The sequence below is a fragment of the Brachyistius frenatus genome, unplaced genomic scaffold (genome assembly GCF_029030835.1).
Source record: "Brachyistius frenatus isolate BFR_SWC_R1_liver_20210118 unplaced genomic scaffold, ASM2903083v1 Contig_139, whole genome shotgun sequence".
Lineage (NCBI taxonomy): Eukaryota > Metazoa > Chordata > Actinopteri > Embiotocidae > Brachyistius > Brachyistius frenatus.
In genome coordinates, this window is record NW_027210738.1 from 133,009 (window position 1) to 151,918 (window position 18,910).

Here is an 18,910-nt window from a genome sequence, read left to right on the forward strand (position 1 = left end):
AACAGATCTGTTGTTGTTTTGACTCTTTGTTGTTGTTTTGCTTGTCTTTTAAGGTTTGCATCTGTTTTATTTTGTAAGTTTTCACTTTCCGATCATCGTGTATCTCTCGTTTCGTCGTTCTGCGTCTCCGTTTCTTTTTGCATCGTTTTGCAGCCATTTTAGATGTCGGCCCTTCAATGACTCTTAAAGTTTCTTTTTATCTCTGCATTAAATCAGCATCTCTGAGTTCATCCTGCGTCTCTTTTTAGTCGCTTCTCTTTCACCCAGTTTTAAATCTCTTTCTGGTCATTTTGTGCATCTACGTTTTTTTTTTTTTACATCTCTCGTTTCGCTGACTGCGTCTTTTTTCTTTTGTTGTTGAAACTTTTTGCAGTGTCCGCGTCCCCAGTGCTGTTTTGTGTCTCTTTGGTGGTTGTTTGGATACAACTTGCCAACGAGAAATGTTAACCGTCTCCTCAGAGAAAGAGGCTCCTGCAACGGGACACCGGTTCAGTAATCCATCCGAGCAACGAGCATCCTCTCTTGACATGTGTACTCGTCACCATCGGCATAAAACAACAAAGGGATTTGTTCCTTTTTTGAATTTTCCCGAAGTCATACCGCCTGCTACTGTGCAGTATCGGCTGGTACAAAGCCGAGCTCCCAAACCTGTTGGACCGGCGTCATGGTGTTGTAATCTCAGAGAGAGGCTCTTAAAATAGACCCCAGGGGGGAGGCAGGGAATAGGAGGGGGAGGGGGAGGGGGTTTGAAACTCTTTCACGTTCAAAACAGTCAACACTTAAAAGCGTTTATTATTTGACATTCATGGAGTTCAAAGCTTCATCACACTATAAAAGGTTTCAGGGGAGACATATGCCGTGTGCATACACTGAAAGATATTATAAGCAACGGGTGGCAACCTTCCCACCTCAGTGTGTAAAATACATGGTTTTGAGTCATTGTGTATTTTATATAAATCTTCATATATCTTTATTGATATGTTGCTAAAGATGTTTTTATTTAAAAAAAAAAAAAAAAAAACCCAACATAAATAAGATATTATTTCTACCGGTCACTTTGACTTGTTTCTTTTCAGTTACCGGGTCAGAAGGTATGCTGGGAAATGATCATTTGTTTTGCCCGATGACGTTGCTCCAAGCGGCGGTAGTTAGCGGAAACCTGACTGCACCACAGACCTGTCAATCAAACAGACACGCCCCCAAAAACACAACAAGAAGCGACTTTAGGCGACAAAAAAAAAAAAAAAACGTGTGGAAAAAATATATTGACTTAGACCTTTATGAGAGAAGTTGAATGGGAGTCTATGGTGCTTTTTTTTTTTGTTTGTGCCGACCTCTAGTGGCGCTCGGTGGTATTGCAGCTTTAAGGCGCTTCAGTATCGGCTTCATTTTTCAGACCCGGAAACGACGTCCACTTTTACTCAGTCTATAAGTTGTTCCTCGTCAATCGTTGCAACCCTCGTTGACATCGTGACGTCAGTTTTCTTTTCTCAAGTTTGACCTCTTTGGAAAATGGACAAGAAGTTAGCAGCATTCGCAAAATGTGAACCTTCGTGCGCACGAGAAAAATATTACACGCCCGTGCCAATCACAATTATGTTAAAATGCAGATCGCCTGCCAGACTGTAAACCACAAACTGCGCTTGTAGACGCTGCACCCCAACCAGACTGATTACGCAATGGAGGAGACGGAGGAGGGTGTGGTATTTTTTATTTTTTATTTTTTTACGTGGACCGACCGGAGCGCGGCTTCGCAAACAAGTGTTACAACTTTAAATATAGAAACCAGCCGGTCGGAGTCGGCCGTGTCACAACGGAGCATCTGGAAACTAAAAAGCACTGGGAGTTCATCCAGGACAGTCGCACACACACACACACACACAAATAAATCTGACTCCCCGGCCCTCCCCCCCCTCCCCCGAGTGAGATAAAAACATTACAATACTTACGATGCATGCAGCTCGTCCACCGACTCGAGGCCGCAGACAGACAATTTCCTGTTCCCCAGAGGAGGTGGACACGACCTGCGTTTATTGGCCGACTCCAGCCTGAAGGTCCGGCGCTCACATCGTCTCCGTCCGTCCGCTCGAAGCCCGAAAGAATTGCGGGAATCCTCGTCTCCGGTCGGGCCGCATCGCAAATACACCTTAATCCACCTCCAGTCTGCCATCCTCGGTTACCCCTAGCAACGGCTCCCCCCCACAGACAGACCCCCCCAAGAGACATGGGAACATGCAGAAGTCTTCTCCGGCCGATATCCTCGAATCCGTTAACATCAGGTGTTTCGGGTTTTGACGAATGTCGTTAGTTTAAAGAAACACGGAGAGAAAAAAAAAAAAAAAAAAAAAAAAAAACTCGTGAAGAAAACTGACGATTGAAATCGGAGTTTTGTAGTTCGAGACGGCTGGCGCAGCTTCTTTTCTCCATTACGACAACTTGGTAAACGTGAACGCGGCATCTATAGATAGATAGATAATAGATAGATAATAGATATACTTTATTGACCCGCAAAGGGACATCTTTTAAAATCTTTAAAATATCTCTACAACACTACATAGAGCGTCATATTTGCTTTTTATTCACATTCAAATATATAACTTTAGTTCATTGTTGAATCCTCTAGGTTTTTTTAATTATTTTTTTATGGGAGGCTCGTATAACAGCTCGTATTCGAGTCTGCATTTGTGGCGTCCGAGCATGTGCGCGAAAACACTCGATGGCTGCCAACAAAGTGGTGAAATTACTGACATGCTTCTTGCAAAATGACGGCGGAGATATTATGCTGATATAGAGCCGGCTCTTGAGTAAGCGCCACGAGTTGTCGAGAAACCAAGGCCGCGATGTGAAACAGTCTTGATTTTGTTACTTTATGATACAGAAAACACACTCGCTGTTGTGGATGTTTAGCATCAGCAGTTTTTTTCCTGATCGCTCTTGACCTTACGGTCACATTATGAATAACTGTAATGTTTCAATGTGAATAAAAATGATTCATCTGACCGCCTACTTCGAAGGAGTGAAAGGATTTGATTTTTTTGGGAAGTTGTGTGTGTGTGTCTGTGGAGGGAGTGGTGGGGTGGTGGTGGTGGTGGGGGGGAGGTGGGTACAGGGTGGGGGATTCACAGAAAAAAGTTTCCGTAAACAAAGACGTGATACTGAGGAGCGGGGGTGTGGGAGACTTCCCGTCCAGGGAATCTGCATGAAGGCCGACCAATGAAATCCCTCAAATGCCCCAAAACATATCAACGACCCGCGAGCTCCCGATATACATCTGGTCCGGACCGGTCGGTGCCGCTCATCGTTTTTGTAGTACTGTAGGGTGTCAATATCATCAACCGATCCAATACTAAATCAATGAATTTTGATTAAAATTATTGCTGAATATAAAAGCAGACGTCACGTCCAGGTCTTAAAAAAAAATTACGTCAATGCGAAAGTGGAGAAAACTGCAATACTACCAAGTGCCAGTAGGGGGCTCCGGCTCTATAAACTCCTATTCAAGTTCTCGTGAAATACAGAGTTACTTCCACAAGTTCTTATGGTGTCATTACTTCAAGTCGTTGTTTCCTGGTGGTCCTTATAAAAATAATCCCGTCATTAATTAGATATCAAGGCCTCAAAATGCTGTGTTTTTGGGAGCGTGTCACTTTGATTGACAGGCCTGTGGTGCAGTCAAGGTTTCTGCTTTCGGAGGGCGGGACATCAAATCAAGTCAAGTGGTTGACCTGAATTATAAGGAAGCAAAACATCACTTTTAATGCTTCATTTCCTTCATTTCAATCACTATTTTATTCATTTATTTAGTGTCCATTTTTTTTTTTTTAAAGAATGAAGAACTTTTAATTATGTTTGTTTTGTATTTTGTTTTTATCAGCTTCAACTTCTGTCACGTGTATTTTATGACACGATTAATCATCTCTGGAAAAAAAAAAGAAAAAGAAGCGGCACAAGATTTGACCGTTTTTTCTCAGCGCAGCCTGAAACGTGACACCGAAAGAGTCGCACTCACTTTTCATCTCCGACTGAAACCAGTTCGGGCCGCATTTTCGACTCAAAACAGGAATCTGCTCGGACGGAGGCCCCTTTTGTCTGGAATCTCTGAAACACCAAACAAAACACATCAGAGGAGCTCGGAGGTGAGGAAGACCAGGAGGAAGAGCAGCTGGCGTGGAGTTCAGAGGGAGGAGGGCCTCTGGATGGATGTTCCTGTTTATATCTGTGTGGAGAAAGCGGAGGGGTGTTGATTTAAAAAAAGAAAAAAGAAAGGAGCAGAGAACAGAAGGACGGCAGGAAAACCTTCCTCGTCTTCCTCTTCATCGCTCTTCTGCCGTCGATTGGCGGCCGACCGGCGTCTCCGCAAAGGAAACCAAGACATGAAATCGTTAGAAAAAAAATGATCTCGGGGCTGAAAACTAAAGGAAACAAAATGACATCGGTGGGTAAAATTTTTAATAAATAATAATAGAAAACACAAATAGAAAAGAAAAACATTTCACAATAAATGCGAAACGGATCTGGCGGCTTCACCTGCGAAGATCAGCTGACACAACAGTTGGTGCATTTTTATTTATTAACTCTGAAGTGCGGGTGAGGGGGGGTACAAATAAAAAAAGTAAAAAACCAAAAGTGTTGGGTTTGGTTTGGTATTTACTTTATTAATCCCCGAGGGGAAATTTCTATTTCATGTTTTTAATGTCTCTAAACCACCGTAGGAAACCCTTTTTTTTTTTTTTTCGATGAGATTTTTTTCTGTAAAGGTTTTTCGTAAAAACAAAAGGAAAAAAAACAAAAAAAGAGTTCGGTGAGTTTTTAATTCAGCGGTTATATAAAAAAAAGTTTTCTCATTCAGCCGCTTCAAAGACGAGACGCCAGTCACACACACACACACACACACACACACACACACACACACACACACACACACACACACACACACACACACACACCCCGAGGTCTCCAGTCAGTCTGTCCAGGTTCATACAATCAGGGGAAGCCCAGCAGAGACCGACTGGTGTGTCCCAAGCAGACCCCCCCTCCCGAACCTCTCCCCCTCCCTCCCAAGCACAATAAACACCCTCTGAGAGGCCGTCTTAAAATATATATATATATTTTTTTTAAATTGCCTTCTCTTTGGTTTTGAATCAGATGGAGAACCAGATCACACCGACGCAATGTAAACACCCCACCCCGGAGGACCCCAGGCGTCTGGGCGGGGGCCACCAAACTTCATCTGTGTCAGGAGGGCTTCAAAGGTACCGGTTCTGGGACAGATCGAGGCAGTTAGAAGCGGTTTTTATTTTGGAAAGCGTGCTCCTGACCTGGTTCGGGGGGCTCAGAGAGGAGTTGGGTCAGGTGGGACGGCTCCGGGAACAAGAAGGGGGGGGGGAGGGGTATGTTTTCAAAATAAAAGTACAGACAGCACATTATTTTTGTACGTCACATATTACTTTATTGTTATACATCCTCTGTTATTATCTTTAAAAATCATATTTACATCGTTGTAAAGAGGGGGAGGGAGGGGGGGCAAGAATGTGGGGCCGCACACTGGACAGATAAACAGTGAAAATATGCACTGCACATACACAGTGGACGGTACACACAACGTACACCTGCTCAAACATCACGCTGAGCTACGGGAGTGAAAAAAATAAAATAAAAAAATAAAAGATAGACGGTGAAGACGAGTCGGAAAAATATTTTAAACTCCTGTAAACTAAAGCTGTGATGCAGAAAAATAATCTGCATTTCTTCTTTTTTTTTTGTAGCCATGAAAAAAACGAACAAAAGAAGTAAGACGACATGAAATATGAAGGCAGACGTCGGTTCCAAATGCGTGAATAAGGATGCAGATGTACCGGACGAAGGCAGAACCGGGTCTCCGTGTTAGTGTCATATAATGAGAAAAAAAAAAAGTCGTGTGGGAAGTGTCAGAATTGCAGAGACAACCGTGACCTTTGACCCCTCCCGACGACCTCGACGCAGCTGTACGTTGGCAGAGGAAGAATTAAGAAGTAACCCTGAGATGACACGGTGCCGACGTTTTATCTTAAAAGCCCTAAAAAAACGCCTCCTCCTGGCTCTCTTTCACAGCGTTGCAACTCGGGGTCGGGGGGTGGGGGTGGTGGGGGTGGGGGCTTCAGATGATGCAACGTCGGCGTCAGCTCGCTCGTTAAATTGCCGAGTCGGCGGCTCGATTTACTGCAGATTTTAAGATGCGGAACAACGCCGACACTGAAGGACGTCTTCAAACAGGGTTTCCATCACCGTGGTAACACCTTTGTTATCTTTTATTTATTTTATTTTTTTAAAGGAAGCATTTTAAAGATTTCGAGGCCAAAATTAGGCCCCAAAGAAAAAGAAGAAAAAAAAGAAAAATCTGCTGCCTCCAAGGAAACCTACAAAAAAACAAAACAAGCCCTGTTGAAGTTGCTCTGCCAGCTGATCCGGCAGCACCTGCTGCACACGAGCCGCCGCCCCGAAGGAAGACGGAGATAGTTTCCGAAACGTTTAAGGCACCTCGGTCGGGGAGTTCTTCGAGGTGACTGAACAGAACAGAAGCTGCTCGTTTCAGTCAGAATAAATCTTTGTGCTACGATGAAAAGAAAACTAAAAAAAAAAAAAAATACGACGTTTGTGCGTTTTTAGCATTTAAAAAAAAAAAAAAAAAAAAAAGAAACTCGAAGGCTTTCTGAATGTCAGATGTAAAAGTTAAAAATGAAATCTCTTTGTAATAGATGAAGGGGAAAAAATACATACATTCTGTTTTTCCTTTTAAAAACGTGTAAAATGGCATAAAATTTACAATAAATCCAACGAGAAGATTTGTGATTTATGATAGTGGTATAAATCCCTCTGGGATTTTTCTGTATTGAGGGCGTTGTGCTGTAAACTTTTGACAGCGGCCTCCTTACAAGGAGATCAGAGCAGCACACTGCTCCATACAGCATCTGCATAAACTCTGAATATACAATAAATACCATTCCTGCTAATTAAAAACTAATAAAACTGATCTTTTTTTTTTCCTCCACAGCAACAACAATCCCTTATTGTGTTGTTTTTTTTTGGTTTTGTCGAAACCAAAACTGTGAAAAATAAAGAAATCTCAACTATGAGTCGCCCCTAGCAACCGTTCGCGTAAAGTTGTTCCCCGTTTGTAATATGAAAATAATAATCATGTTTATGAAAGGGAACGACTGGAGTTCCTCAGAGGGAAACATGATCAGTGAGTCAGGACAGAGTGTGTGTGTGTGTGTGTGTGTGTGTGTGTGTGTGTGTGTGTGTGTGTGTGTGTGTGTGTGTGTGTGTGTGTGTGTGTGTGTGTGTGTGTGTGTGTGTGTGTGTGTGTACTGGCTCCTGCAGCATCAGTGGTTGTTGTCGCCCTCGGCCGACGGCGCCTCCTGCAGGAAGGGACTGAAGGAGGAGCGCACGGTGCGGCCGCGGAGAGGCTGCTGCACGCGGAAGTTGTTCACCATGCTCTTCTGGACTTCCTCCTCGGCCGAGGTGAACAGGAGGCTCCGGAAGACGGCCAGCTGAATGGGGGTTAAAAAGGTTTAATTCAAACCTCTTCACAGGCTGAGTCAGGTCAGGTTCATTACAAAAAAAACACTGGTTCTAGAACCAGTTTCACAACTGAAGGAAAACAAAAGGACAACAGGCGCCCTCTTGTGGTCGTTCTGGAGTCGCACTTACACAGCAGATCTGCAAGGATGGAATTTAATGAATCACACCATAAGGACACTTTGTTTTTCAACTAGTGGCCCTCATTGGTATTGCACTTTTAGGCACTTCAGCATTGGCGTAATAATTCCCATAATATTCATAGTTGGCATGTTAGCATGCAGGTGCCTGTTTACAAAATTAAAAACACGCCCCGATGAAAGTGGAGGATCACGGACAGACCTGGTCGTGGCTGACTTCGATGTGCTGCTTCATGATGATCCAGGTGACGGACTCGGTCAGAGGGGGCGTGGTCAGAGAGCCGTGGTACGTCCAGTAGTCGTCGATGTTGGGCGGCAGCAGGCAGCCGGGGTCGAACCGGGAGAACTCCACGACGCTGTCCTGCTGACGCGGCATCAAAACACGTATTCAAAACGAGCCGCACCGATGTTGGATTATTTTTTTAATGTTCAGAGAAAAACACGAAAAAAAGCACGTTATAAAAATTAACATAATTTTACGACAATTTTCTTTTCTAAAATCCAAAACGGTGACGAGCTTCGGTGTCGTTCATTTTTAATACTACAACCATCGTAAGACGATCCTTATTCGGCGCGTAATCTCTCCGATAAGCGTTATATCACAAGTGGCACATATCAAACCCCAACCTTATCAGACATTATTAAACTTAATGACTAAATTAACCCAAAAAGTCTTATCTTATCTTATAATTAGTTATATATGATATGATGTGAAATTATGACCTCCAAATCAGCCGCTATCGAACGGTATGACCCCCTTTAAAAAAAAAAAAAGGATGTCCCAGGATGTCTTCACAAATGAAAGGTTGATAATTTAAGGTCTCATCTAAGTGCTTCTGTGTATTGAAGTATTAATATTAGCATTAAATATTTTTATTCACTGCTCTTACATCCTTTGCACATCTTTAATTTCTTTTTTAGTATGTTTTAATCACTTATTTTGTCTTTAATGGCTTCAATATATTCAATGTACCACATAAATAAACATAAAAATGACCTGATTTCATTAAAAAAAAAACATCTTTGGGAGTCTGTCAGGTTCTTGTTGTTGACATCAATCTTTTTGTACTCCATCCTCTTCTTTTTTCCACCTGTAGCTCGGCTATGTCTTTTTTTTTTTCTTTAACTTTTCTCTGAACTCTAAAGACTGTTGTCTATAAAAACCCAAAGATATCATCTTAAAAAAAAGTTTTCATTAGGAATTAAAACCAATAAATCCTTCCAGTCACATCTCGTCTTCAGAACTTCTTGACTTCGTCTTCATGCTTTTTAATGCACCGAGCTTCTGAACCTGATTGTTTTATATTTTAACTCTATTTGTGTTTAATCTTATGTATTTGATCTGTTCTTATGCATCTCATTTCTTTTCTATATTTTTAAATGTTCCTTTATATCTGTTTTTATGTGAAACACTGCGTGTCATTTTCTTGCTGTGAATCACTTTGAGCTGCATTTCTTGTATGAAAGGTGCTTTAAAAATAAAGTTTATTACTATTATTATTACTGCTACCACAGGCTCGTCGGTACTCCTACCACAAGAGGGCGCCACCTTCCTACAAAGCAGCAGCTTTTAAAAAGGGGGGTTTGTGATGGTCTTTGTGTGGGGTGGAGGGGGTATAATACAGCTTTCTTAAGAAGTGTGTGTGTGTGTGTGTGCGTGACTGACCTTGTGTCTGATTGCAGGCAGAGCGTCGACCAACTTCTGCAGCCCCTCATGTCTCTTTCCCACCTACACAAGGATTAAGACGTTTAATCTGGTTTGTAGTCACGCGGCAGATGTGCGTATCAAGCTCAAGAGACTGTGATGTACACAGCGCTATCTTTAACGAACAAATCAGTGGTGTGTGTGTGTGTGTGTGTGTGTGTGTGTGTGTGTGTGTGTGTGTGTGTGTGTGTGTGTGTGTGTGTGTGTGCGCGCTTTGTACCTTGAGAAAAACTCCAATCACAGCCAGCCCGTTGTCCTCCATCACCGCCTCCTCAAACAGACTGTACTTGTCCGAGTTCCAGTGGACCAAGTGGAGCTGATGGACACACACACACACACACACACACACACACACACACACACACACACACACACACACACACACACACTTGTTACATAAGCGTGCCTGAAGGTAATGGAACAACATGAAAATAGATGTTCTGCGGTCAAACGTGAAGCCCGACGACTGGACCGATCTCAAAAAAAGGCAAAACACACCCTTAAAAGTTTGAGTCCGGCTTTGAAGATATAAAAAGACATGTAGAAACGCAGCCGGATCAAAGGACGCCTGAAACCGGCTTTACAATTCAATTTAAAGAGACTTTCCCACATGAAAGTTTCAACAAAAAAAAAACACAATGATGCCAAACCAACAGACTGCGTCCAAATATATGAAACCATAACAGAGGCTGGACCCGATCAAAGCCGGTTCTGCACCAATAAAAGTGGAGTTAAAAGAAGGAAAAGGGAACATTTGTCCTGTTGCAACAGAGCAGTTTGTTTGTTTCTTCTTTTAACCCCTTAAACGCGTCGTTCTGCATCGGCCTGGTTTGACATTCGTCTGTTTAAAGCTTCATAATGTTTCGTTTAATCAGCACAGAAACCCGAGCAGACTCTGGAACACACTCTGGTCAGCTGCTCTTTATAAGCTCTCAATAAGATGCCGCTCTGGTTTACAGGCTTTAAATGTGCCACCTGTAAAGAGGAGTCTATTTTATTACAACCACAGGCTGTAAATAAAAGTGTTCGTAGCTTCCGGCTCTGAAAAATGATTCCGATGCGAAAGTGCCTTAATCTGCAATACCACCGATGGCCACTAGAGGTCTCCCATTCAGCTTCTCATAAAATTCTCAGTCAATAAAGTTTCTCCATCAGTTATCTCGGTGTTGTTCATTAAAGTCGCTCCTTCTTATTAGTTTTCTGGAGGTCCATCTGAAAATAATCCCGTCATTTATTATAAAATAAGATTCAAAAAGACCTGTTTTTGTGGGGGCGTGTCTATTTGATTGACAGGCCTGTGGTGCAGTTAGGTTACTTGATCGATGGGCGGGGAAGTAGTATCGTCGGATTTCCAATCAGATCCACCCCCCCTTCCCCTCCCCATCATCTCGTCCAAATATGGTCACTTCCTGCTCCAAAGCCGCTCCGAAATAGCAAAGATGGCGGCGACCAAAAATCCGAGGCTTCATAACGGACGCTCACGAACCAAAGCCAAAGCTAACTGCAGTTTTTATTTATTTATTTCTTTTACAACAAAACCTACTTGCTGCATCGTATAACTCATTTAGTCGCATATTTTTCCGCCTCTATTGAACCCCTTCTGCAGGACGTAGGCGTTCGTGTCTCGGTTTGTGTTTCGTAGGACGTCGCTGTGAACTTGAGCAAACTGTAATCTGAGCTTTCTTGAGCGCTGCATATCTGACTGTTTTTCCATTCAGTGGCTTAGTTACACAATAACACACACACACACACACACACACACACACACACACACACACACACACACACACACACACACACACACACACACGACTGCGGTGCTGCTGTACCGAGCACGCTACATTAATCCAGCAGCAGGGAGGTCCGGTGCTGCTGCTGGTGCTTTGAGCTCCGTTTGTTTGCTTTTGCAGTAAATGAAATATGTAAATTTTGATGTCTTGTATAATTCTTGGCCTCGATGGAGCACTTTGATCTGCCCTTGTTTTATTTATTATCTCTTTAAATACAACTGTAATGTGTTCTTAATATCAGCTTCACATATGATTCATGATCGTGTTTACTTGACATGCTCACTGACCTCATTTAGACAATTAAAAAAGGATCTTCAGTGAAACTAATGATAAATAATAAAGATAGAGATTTTTACGTTAACTAAAGGCTTAATCGGTTAACGCCTTTTTTTATTTAATTTTTTTCAATCGAACTTTATAATTTTCAACTTAAAAAAAACAACTCAACTACTAACAAAGGGCAGGTACTAAAACATCCGATTCAACCAAACTGAGGACAGCGTACCTGAACGCAACAGCGACTCACTATCGCCTCTGGACGTGTAAAAAGTTTCCCCGCCCCCTTCTTAATGTTTCCTGACGATATTACAGAAATAATTCTCTTATTTCTTCCGTGTCCTGAAAGCCCAACGATCTTCATCAGGCCAAAGTTAAAAATTTGCTTTTTTCCACTGTCATCTAGTCTTCACGCCTGGTCTTTGAAGGCATCACGAAATACAGGGAATGTGAAATAAATTTAAAAAAAAGAAAATGACATTTTGATAAATGGCAACAAAAATGTAAATATCATATTCCATGACTCGGCGCAAATGATAATCTAATCCGTGATATTCCACAGATTCAGTGTTGATTGAGTGGTTCAATGCGACGCCGGTTTGGCTCCCCCTGCTAGCCTTATTCAAGCTTCCTGTTTGTGTTTTTTTGTGTTTACGTGTTTCCATGTTGTTAGCGTGACGCGGTACCTCGGCGGGGAACAGCCTCCTGTCCACGGTGTGCTCCGACCCCCAGGCGTTGGTCTCGCCCCAGTGGAAGTGGAACTGACAGAGCCTGAATTGATCTCGCACGGGGCCCCCTTTCAGCGCTGCTCCGGAAAATGAAAGGACATGCATCATACTCTGACTTCAATTTTTACTGTTTTACTGAATGAATAAAAAAAACACAAAAAACCCCAGCTCATATCCCTTTTTCTGTCTAGTATTTGTGTCCTCCTTAAAAAGAGGAAATGACGCCCATAGAGAGCGTCTTGTTGAAGATCAGGTTGTTCGGACCGTAACGAAACCAAAAACATGAAACCGTTACAGCCAAAAAGTTTATCTTGTTTTTATCGCCACCATAAACTGCTTATCAATGCCGGTAATACTGCCAACTGATAAGGTCTCCTCTTTATCTATATATTCTGGAACTAAATGTTTTTTTACTTAAAAAAAATAATAAAAGCAATTAAAAAGGCTGAAAATTGAATTCACCACATCATTGCTTCTTTCTTTGTATTATAAGGAAATAAAATCCTCCACATTTCACTGCTATGAAGCTGTTTTTGTTCTCCCAGTGACACACTAAGCTCATAATGAAAAAAACAAAACAAAAAAAACATGTTGCACCTATAAACTGGTTATTTCTGCTGCTTTGTACATTTTTAATTCTACCGACATAAGGTTTTATTTCTTATTTTTTGGGCGGTGAAGACCAGTAATTATTCCGGACACAAAAAAAAGACCATCTGGGTCGTAGGTTTTGTGGATGAGGTCACGCGAGTCACACCGTCTCCACGTGGCACTCTTGAGTGGAGGATTGATGACTGAATTCTCCCACATAGGCTCTTAAAGGGGGCGGGAAGGGAGGGAAAGGGAGGTGGGGGATAATCCTTTTGTGTAGATGAAAACATAAATTCTCCCCACTGAGGTTTCCCCCTCTCTGGATTGAAAGTTTCCAGCCTAGTAGTTCGCAATGAGGAATTTTAACTTCTACATTTCTTTTGGGGTAATTTACTGGTAGATTTTCATTGTGTTTAAATATATATATATATATATATATATATATATATGGACTTGAGGACTTACTGGACTTGTCCGTGGTGTCGTCGTACTCGACCAGAAAGGAGTAGCCGTTGTTCCAGATCTGCTGGCACGTCTGCGGGTCGTAGTCGATGACCAGAGGCTTCAGCTCCGAGTCGAAGACGCTCTTCCGCACGACGATGTCGACGGGCGACTGGCGGTCGCCTCCCGGTATCGCGAGGGGTCCCTGCCACATGGGATGCACTGGAGGTGAGGAGAGAGGAAAGAGGAGGAGGAGGAGGAGAAGAAGAGGGAGGAAATCCAGAGAGAAAAGTCAAAGAGATTTCAGAGTTAAATCGTAGTTCCTGTTCTCGTGTCCACTGTGAAGGGAAAAAGACAAGAAAAAGAAAAAAAGATGCTGACACCTACTCTTCATATTGCACTCAGCTGCTTCCTGCATTGTTAGACAGTTCATTTTGTAATGAGAAAATTTGAAAAATAAAATCCACACGGAAAAAAAATAATCCTTCCTCTCCCTCGAGCTGTTAGAAGCGACTGAATGAAAAAAGGAGAGACGGCACTTCCTTCTAGCCCTCGGACTCTTTTTTTTTTTTTCTTTCCTTATATTACTAAATAAGAGAGAAGTGGGCCGGCTGTACAGAAAGTGACACAGTGGAATGTCCTGGCACGCCCCCAGCTCCCCCTCCGCAGCAGGAGAACCAAGACCGGGGACCTCTGGCCGGTCAAAACCGCTGACTCGGGCCAACGTCTGTCAAACGGACCTGACTTCTAATTACGCCAAAAAAAACAACTCTGCTCTTTTCCCTTTTCTTTGCTCGTGTGCCTTTAAAAATCCACCCCAAAAAACAAACATTAAATTGTTTACTGGACTTGAAAAAGATGGTTTGAGATCTACAGGTGAAAGAAAAGTGCAGCTGTGAAGAGGACACAAAAGCAGCTATTGTTCTTTTGGCTCTTCATTCATCCAGCAACGAGGCCAAAAGTTTTCTTTTTTTCCCGCTGAGAGCCAAGTCGAACAGGTCTGACTGGGAGATGACCTTCATCTTCGTCAAAGGTTTCAGCGGGAAGTCGGCCGCCTGACTCTGTTATTTGCACGGACACGCAATTACTGCCTCGTGAAAGCCGTTCGGGGTGTAATTGCGAGGCTGCGAGGTCGTTTCCGATTTTGTCGCGGCGTCGCTCCTGACCAAAAAAAACAACAAAAAAATGCCTGGAGGTTATCGGACATCTGGGACATCGGGAAGTCACCCTGATCGCGGGGTCGATTCCCCGGATTAAAAAGCCGTCGGACCTGCGGAGGTGTTGCCCTTTTACAGCAAAGATGCTGACGTTGCTGTGGAGCTTCACTCGTTTACCGCAGGACGAAATAATGAAAAACCTTCAATTCTCTGGTAAACGGCGCTTTTTAAAAACAATTTTTTTTTTATTTATTTTTTTACAACAAATCACTGATAAAGAGTTGAAGCACAGAAGACAAGCAAGCACCTAAAAATGTGATGGAACAGTAGAAAATGTCCAATATCTTGTTAGGAAGACGCATCACAGTTTAAGGGCTCACAGAAAAATAAATAAATAAATAGAGGCGTACTTTGTCAGATGTGCGAGGCAGGTCGCCAAGACAACACCAAAAAATAGTACCAGGTAAAATGAAGGTATTTCACTACAGGAATATCAAATTATATATTGCTCTTTGATGTGAATCTCTTGTTATTGGGTTTTTAATTCCTGCTCATGTTTTCACTGGAAAAAAAAAAACAACTGTTCCAACAAAAACTGTTTTTGGGATTAAAAAATATCTTAAAACCTCAAGAGAAACTTGAAACTTTCTGTATTAAAAAGGTCACATTCGGGTAAAGGCCTCAGAGAGCGGATTGGTCCCTGAATTTGGGTTGTCAGGCAGCGTTTGTGGCATCTCTTGACGAACTCTACATAAAACTTTTATAGTCACAGAGTTGGATTACAGACGGTCGGTGTTTTGGGCCGACCGTGCGTCTGGTTCTAACAAACAACACTGAGGGAGGTGGAATTTGTACGCGGTCTGAAGTTGTGCCTGCGAGGCTGCACTCGGGGAATAGTGCATGTTGCAATGATACCAGTATGGCTCCCTACTTCTAAAGAAGTCATCACTTCCTTGAGTCAGGTGGGGTTTTTTTTTTACCTGAAGAAGTAGAAATGTCTCAACAAATACATCACAAAACATCTATTGGACCACAAGACAAACCAAAAAAAAAAAAAAAAACGCCTTCTCATAATGCTTTGTGGCTGATCGAGCCGGGCACAGCAAGCTAGTTAAAGTTAAATATAAACTTTTTTAATTGTCACGGCCGAGCATAAAAAGAACACATTTCCTGATTCCAAATGTTTGTTTGTTTTGATTCGGCGAGACAAGTTGATCGAGATTGTCGACATTACCGGGCGCGGCGAGGACGTTTTTCGGACTCGTCGAACCGGTTTGGGTGTCTCGAATATACTCCGTGGCCACATCAGCTCAAATCATCATAAACTCAAAAGAAAACTCAAAAGAAATTGCATGCGATATATTGCCACAGGTTACATAATGTTAATACCATGATGATGTAACAGACCTCGTTACGGTCGTACACTGTGCTGACGAGGTGGGACAATGAAAGGCCCAAAATAAAAGACAATAAAATAAAAGACAATAAAAGGTTGTGGTTTAACAGAACCATTTCCTGACATTTACATTTAGACCACTTGGGCCTCGTTTAGATCTAAAACTACTGTACTAAACATGTACTACATTATCCTAGAGAGCCTAAATCTTTATAATATAAAACCTTTAGCAAAAGTAACCCCCCCCCCAAAAAAAAAAGACATTTCGACGTCTTGGAGATGGACGACATGATAAAACCTGAACTTGATTATCCTAAAGAGGCTCAAAAATGTAAAAAAAAAAAAAAAAAAAAAAAACTAGCTGTTGATTTGCAAAACCTTAATTCTATTTGGTAAAATTAAGAAAAGAGTGAGATTTCACTGATTTTGTACCAATCTGGACCACATCAGACCTGGAACCACTCCAGCCTGGACTGGTAGCACTAACTATGGAGGTCAAAGGGCTTCAGATGGGCCCCTTGTTTGCATTGATCAAGGGGGAGGGGGAGAGGGGGGGTAAAGAGGGGGGGGGAGGGGTATTAACACTTGTTTGGAAATCCTGGAGCTGGAAAAGAGCTGAAACAACAGAAAAACGGATTGACCCAGATCCGAAACCCAGTCCGAGCTTTCCACCGCTCCGCGCACACGTTGTTCAGATGACAACAAAAGTGATCCCACCGTGAAAACACACCCGCGACACCGTCACGCCGATTGCACGTGCACAAACACAAGAGTTGCGGAAACTGTCTGCGATTATTAAAATCATCTCTTATGAAGCTGTATGACAACAACAACAACAACAAAATTAGCAGCTGCCTCCGCAACCTTACCTGATCGCACAGCCAACACTCGGTTCTTTTTTGTTGTTTGTTTTTTTGTCAAAAATGTACTCACTCTGAGACAGCACATATTTGCTGGAGCACGCCGTGAGGTTGCATCTTCTGGCGGGCGTTATCCGGTGTCGGACGAGCTGTCGGTGGAGGTGGGAAACCAGAGGTCTGACTGCCAGCGAGAAAGTCACCATTATCGACCGAGCACACGTTACTTGGCAACAACACGCCGACACGCGCTCTCACGACTTTTTATGGTTGTTGGGGTTTTTTGTGTGTGTGGCGCGCGCGGCTTAGCTTTTAATTTACTTAATTTATTTTATAAAAGTCCTCAAAAGTTAACGAGCTTGTTCAAAAAAAACAAAAAAACACACACAAAAGGCTTGTTATTCTCTGGCGTCTGCCCTCCGACCGAGTGCCTGAATGCGGAAAAAAAAAAGAAAAAAAAAAAAGGGCAGGCTTTCGCTCGACACGTATTCAAAAAAACAAACAAAAAATGGGCCGGCGAAATGAAACCACCGTTTACCGTGAAGAAATAACGGCCGTTTGATCCGGTTAAACGGCGGCGACGTCGGTGAAGACCGTCCGGTTGAATGGTGAAGGAGGGGTCGCTGTCACGGAGCGGGCTGTTGGAGAGGGGAGGAGGGAGGAGGGGGTGGTGGGCTGCAGTGGGGACCAATCAGCGGCCTCTTCTGAGGGGCGGTAGCGATGACAACGGACCGGAAGAACATTGAAGCAAATACAGCCTCACACCCACAAGCGTGTTTCAAGATTTTTAGATAATAAACGTACTAGATAAAGATTTAAAAAAAAAAAAAAATTTAACTCATAATTAAATCCCGGAAATGATTAACACTGAGGGGGAAGTATTATCTATTTTAAATGTAAAGATAACAATTTATTCTTCTTTTTTTTTTTTTTTTTTACAGGCCAAAAAGCTCAACTTTTCAGGTCAATCCTGTTAATTAAGCTATTTTAAAATTCAATTGGTCTTTTTATTCACAACCCTGTTTTCCAAAAAGTCAGGATGCTGTGTAAAATGTAAACAAGAACCAATTACGATGATTTGCAAATATTGTAAGCCCCCTTTTTTTTTTTGATTGAAACTAGTCTGAAAACTAAAATTAATACATTTTATTGTATTATTTAACAAAACAACAACATATGCTCATTTTTAAATTCCAGCAGCACGTTTCAAAAGACTAGAAAAGTCGTGTAATGCTTAGAAAAAAAATACCTGGTGTCAGATTAACTGGCGAGAAACATTTTTTGGGGTACAAGCGAACGCACCAAAACAAAAACAAAATTAAATCTAAACTCGTTGAATGCAATTTTTTTCAGTTTTATTCAAAGTTCAGAGTGGTCCTGTAAAAAGGACAAAAGAGTTATTATACATGAGTTATACAAACATCTTTCCTGTCAATGGCGATATGAGCGGTCAGTTAAATGTGGGAGGAAACCGGAGCAGACAAGCAGCGATGTCCACCGAGATGACCGAGACCGTTGTTGTTTATCCTACACAACGGCCACTCGATCCCCGCGGCCGAAGGGCTTGCGAACTGCTTCCCCCAGAGACGAGAAGAAGCTCCCGAAGGGACCGGGTTCCTTTTGTTCGGTCTTCAGGAGCTGTCTGATGATACAATTGATCATCTCTTCGCTCGCGGCGTCGTCGGACTTCAATAAACGCAGAAGCATTTCCGGGGAGCCGAAAACCTTTTTGAGAGCCTTGTACATGGCCTTTTCTAGGTTTTGAAACTTCTCTGGCGGGATGTGAAAATCTTCGCCCTCGATTTTAGCCCAGAGTTTGTTAAACAGCCGCAAACTGATGTCGTCGATTTCGTCGATGCGGAGGCATAAACTTGCTTGGTTGGCGACCCGCATGGCGAAACTCTGACAAAGACAATTCAGACCCAGTTTGAATTTTGCTTCCTTCGTTCTCGGATGCTCTTCCGGCATTTTCTTCAACAAGATCCCCATCAGATGTTTTTGGATGGAAGAAGTGACTTTATCGTCGACCACCGGATTGTCGCACCCCAAGAAAAACATGGACTTCCCTGGACCGTCGAACATCACGTGAAGCTTCTTGTAAATGTCCTCGTTGAGCTTTTTAAGCTTCTTGGGAGGGATGTAAAGATCTCTACCTTCGATTTTGGCCAAGAGTTTGGCGGTGAGCCTCGAGCTAATGTCGTAGATTTTTTCCACGGGGAGTCTCAAGCGCGCTTCGTTAGCGGCTCGCTTAATCAGCTGGTCCATGACAGCC

The 18,910-nt window shown here is 42.7% G+C and overlaps 1 protein-coding gene across 2 annotated transcripts; it reads right to left on the reverse strand.

Annotated features, from left to right (window-relative positions):
* Positions 1-5,423: 5,423 nt before the first annotated feature.
* On the reverse strand, positions 5,424-16,929 carry ca5a (carbonic anhydrase Va). 2 transcript variants are annotated; one of them, XM_069715160.1, is made up of 7 exons: positions 16,715-16,929; positions 13,253-13,450; positions 12,155-12,273; positions 9,623-9,718; positions 9,364-9,426; positions 7,900-8,058; positions 5,424-7,529 (listed from the first exon to the last, which is right to left on the reverse strand). In XM_069715160.1, the coding sequence occupies exons 1-7, from the start codon at positions 16,842-16,844 to the stop codon at positions 7,362-7,364; spliced, it is 933 nt and encodes a 310-aa protein (XP_069571261.1). In that variant the 5' UTR covers positions 16,845-16,929; the 3' UTR covers positions 5,424-7,361. The 2 variants fall into 2 exon arrangements, with proteins under 2 accessions (XP_069571261.1, XP_069571262.1); XM_069715161.1 differs by lacking the exon at positions 16,715-16,929 and adding an exon at positions 13,616-13,710.
* Positions 16,930-18,910: the final 1,981 nt, after the last annotated feature.

What these genes read in the sequence shown, in the direction of transcription:
- ca5a (XM_069715160.1), bottom strand. Translation starts at nt 16,844, where the DNA reads ATGGTGACTTTCTCGCTGGCAGTCAGACCTCTGGTTTCCCACCTCCAC. An exon ending in GGAGGCTGTTCCCCGCCGAG is followed by an intron (nt 9,719 to 12,154) that starts GTACCGCGTCAC and finishes TGTGTCCATCAG; the next exon opens with CTCCACTTGGTCCACTGGAA. An exon ending in TGATTGGAGTTTTTCTCAAG is followed by an intron (nt 9,427 to 9,622) that starts GTACAAAGCGCG and finishes ATCCTTGTGTAG; the next exon opens with GTGGGAAAGAGACATGAGGG.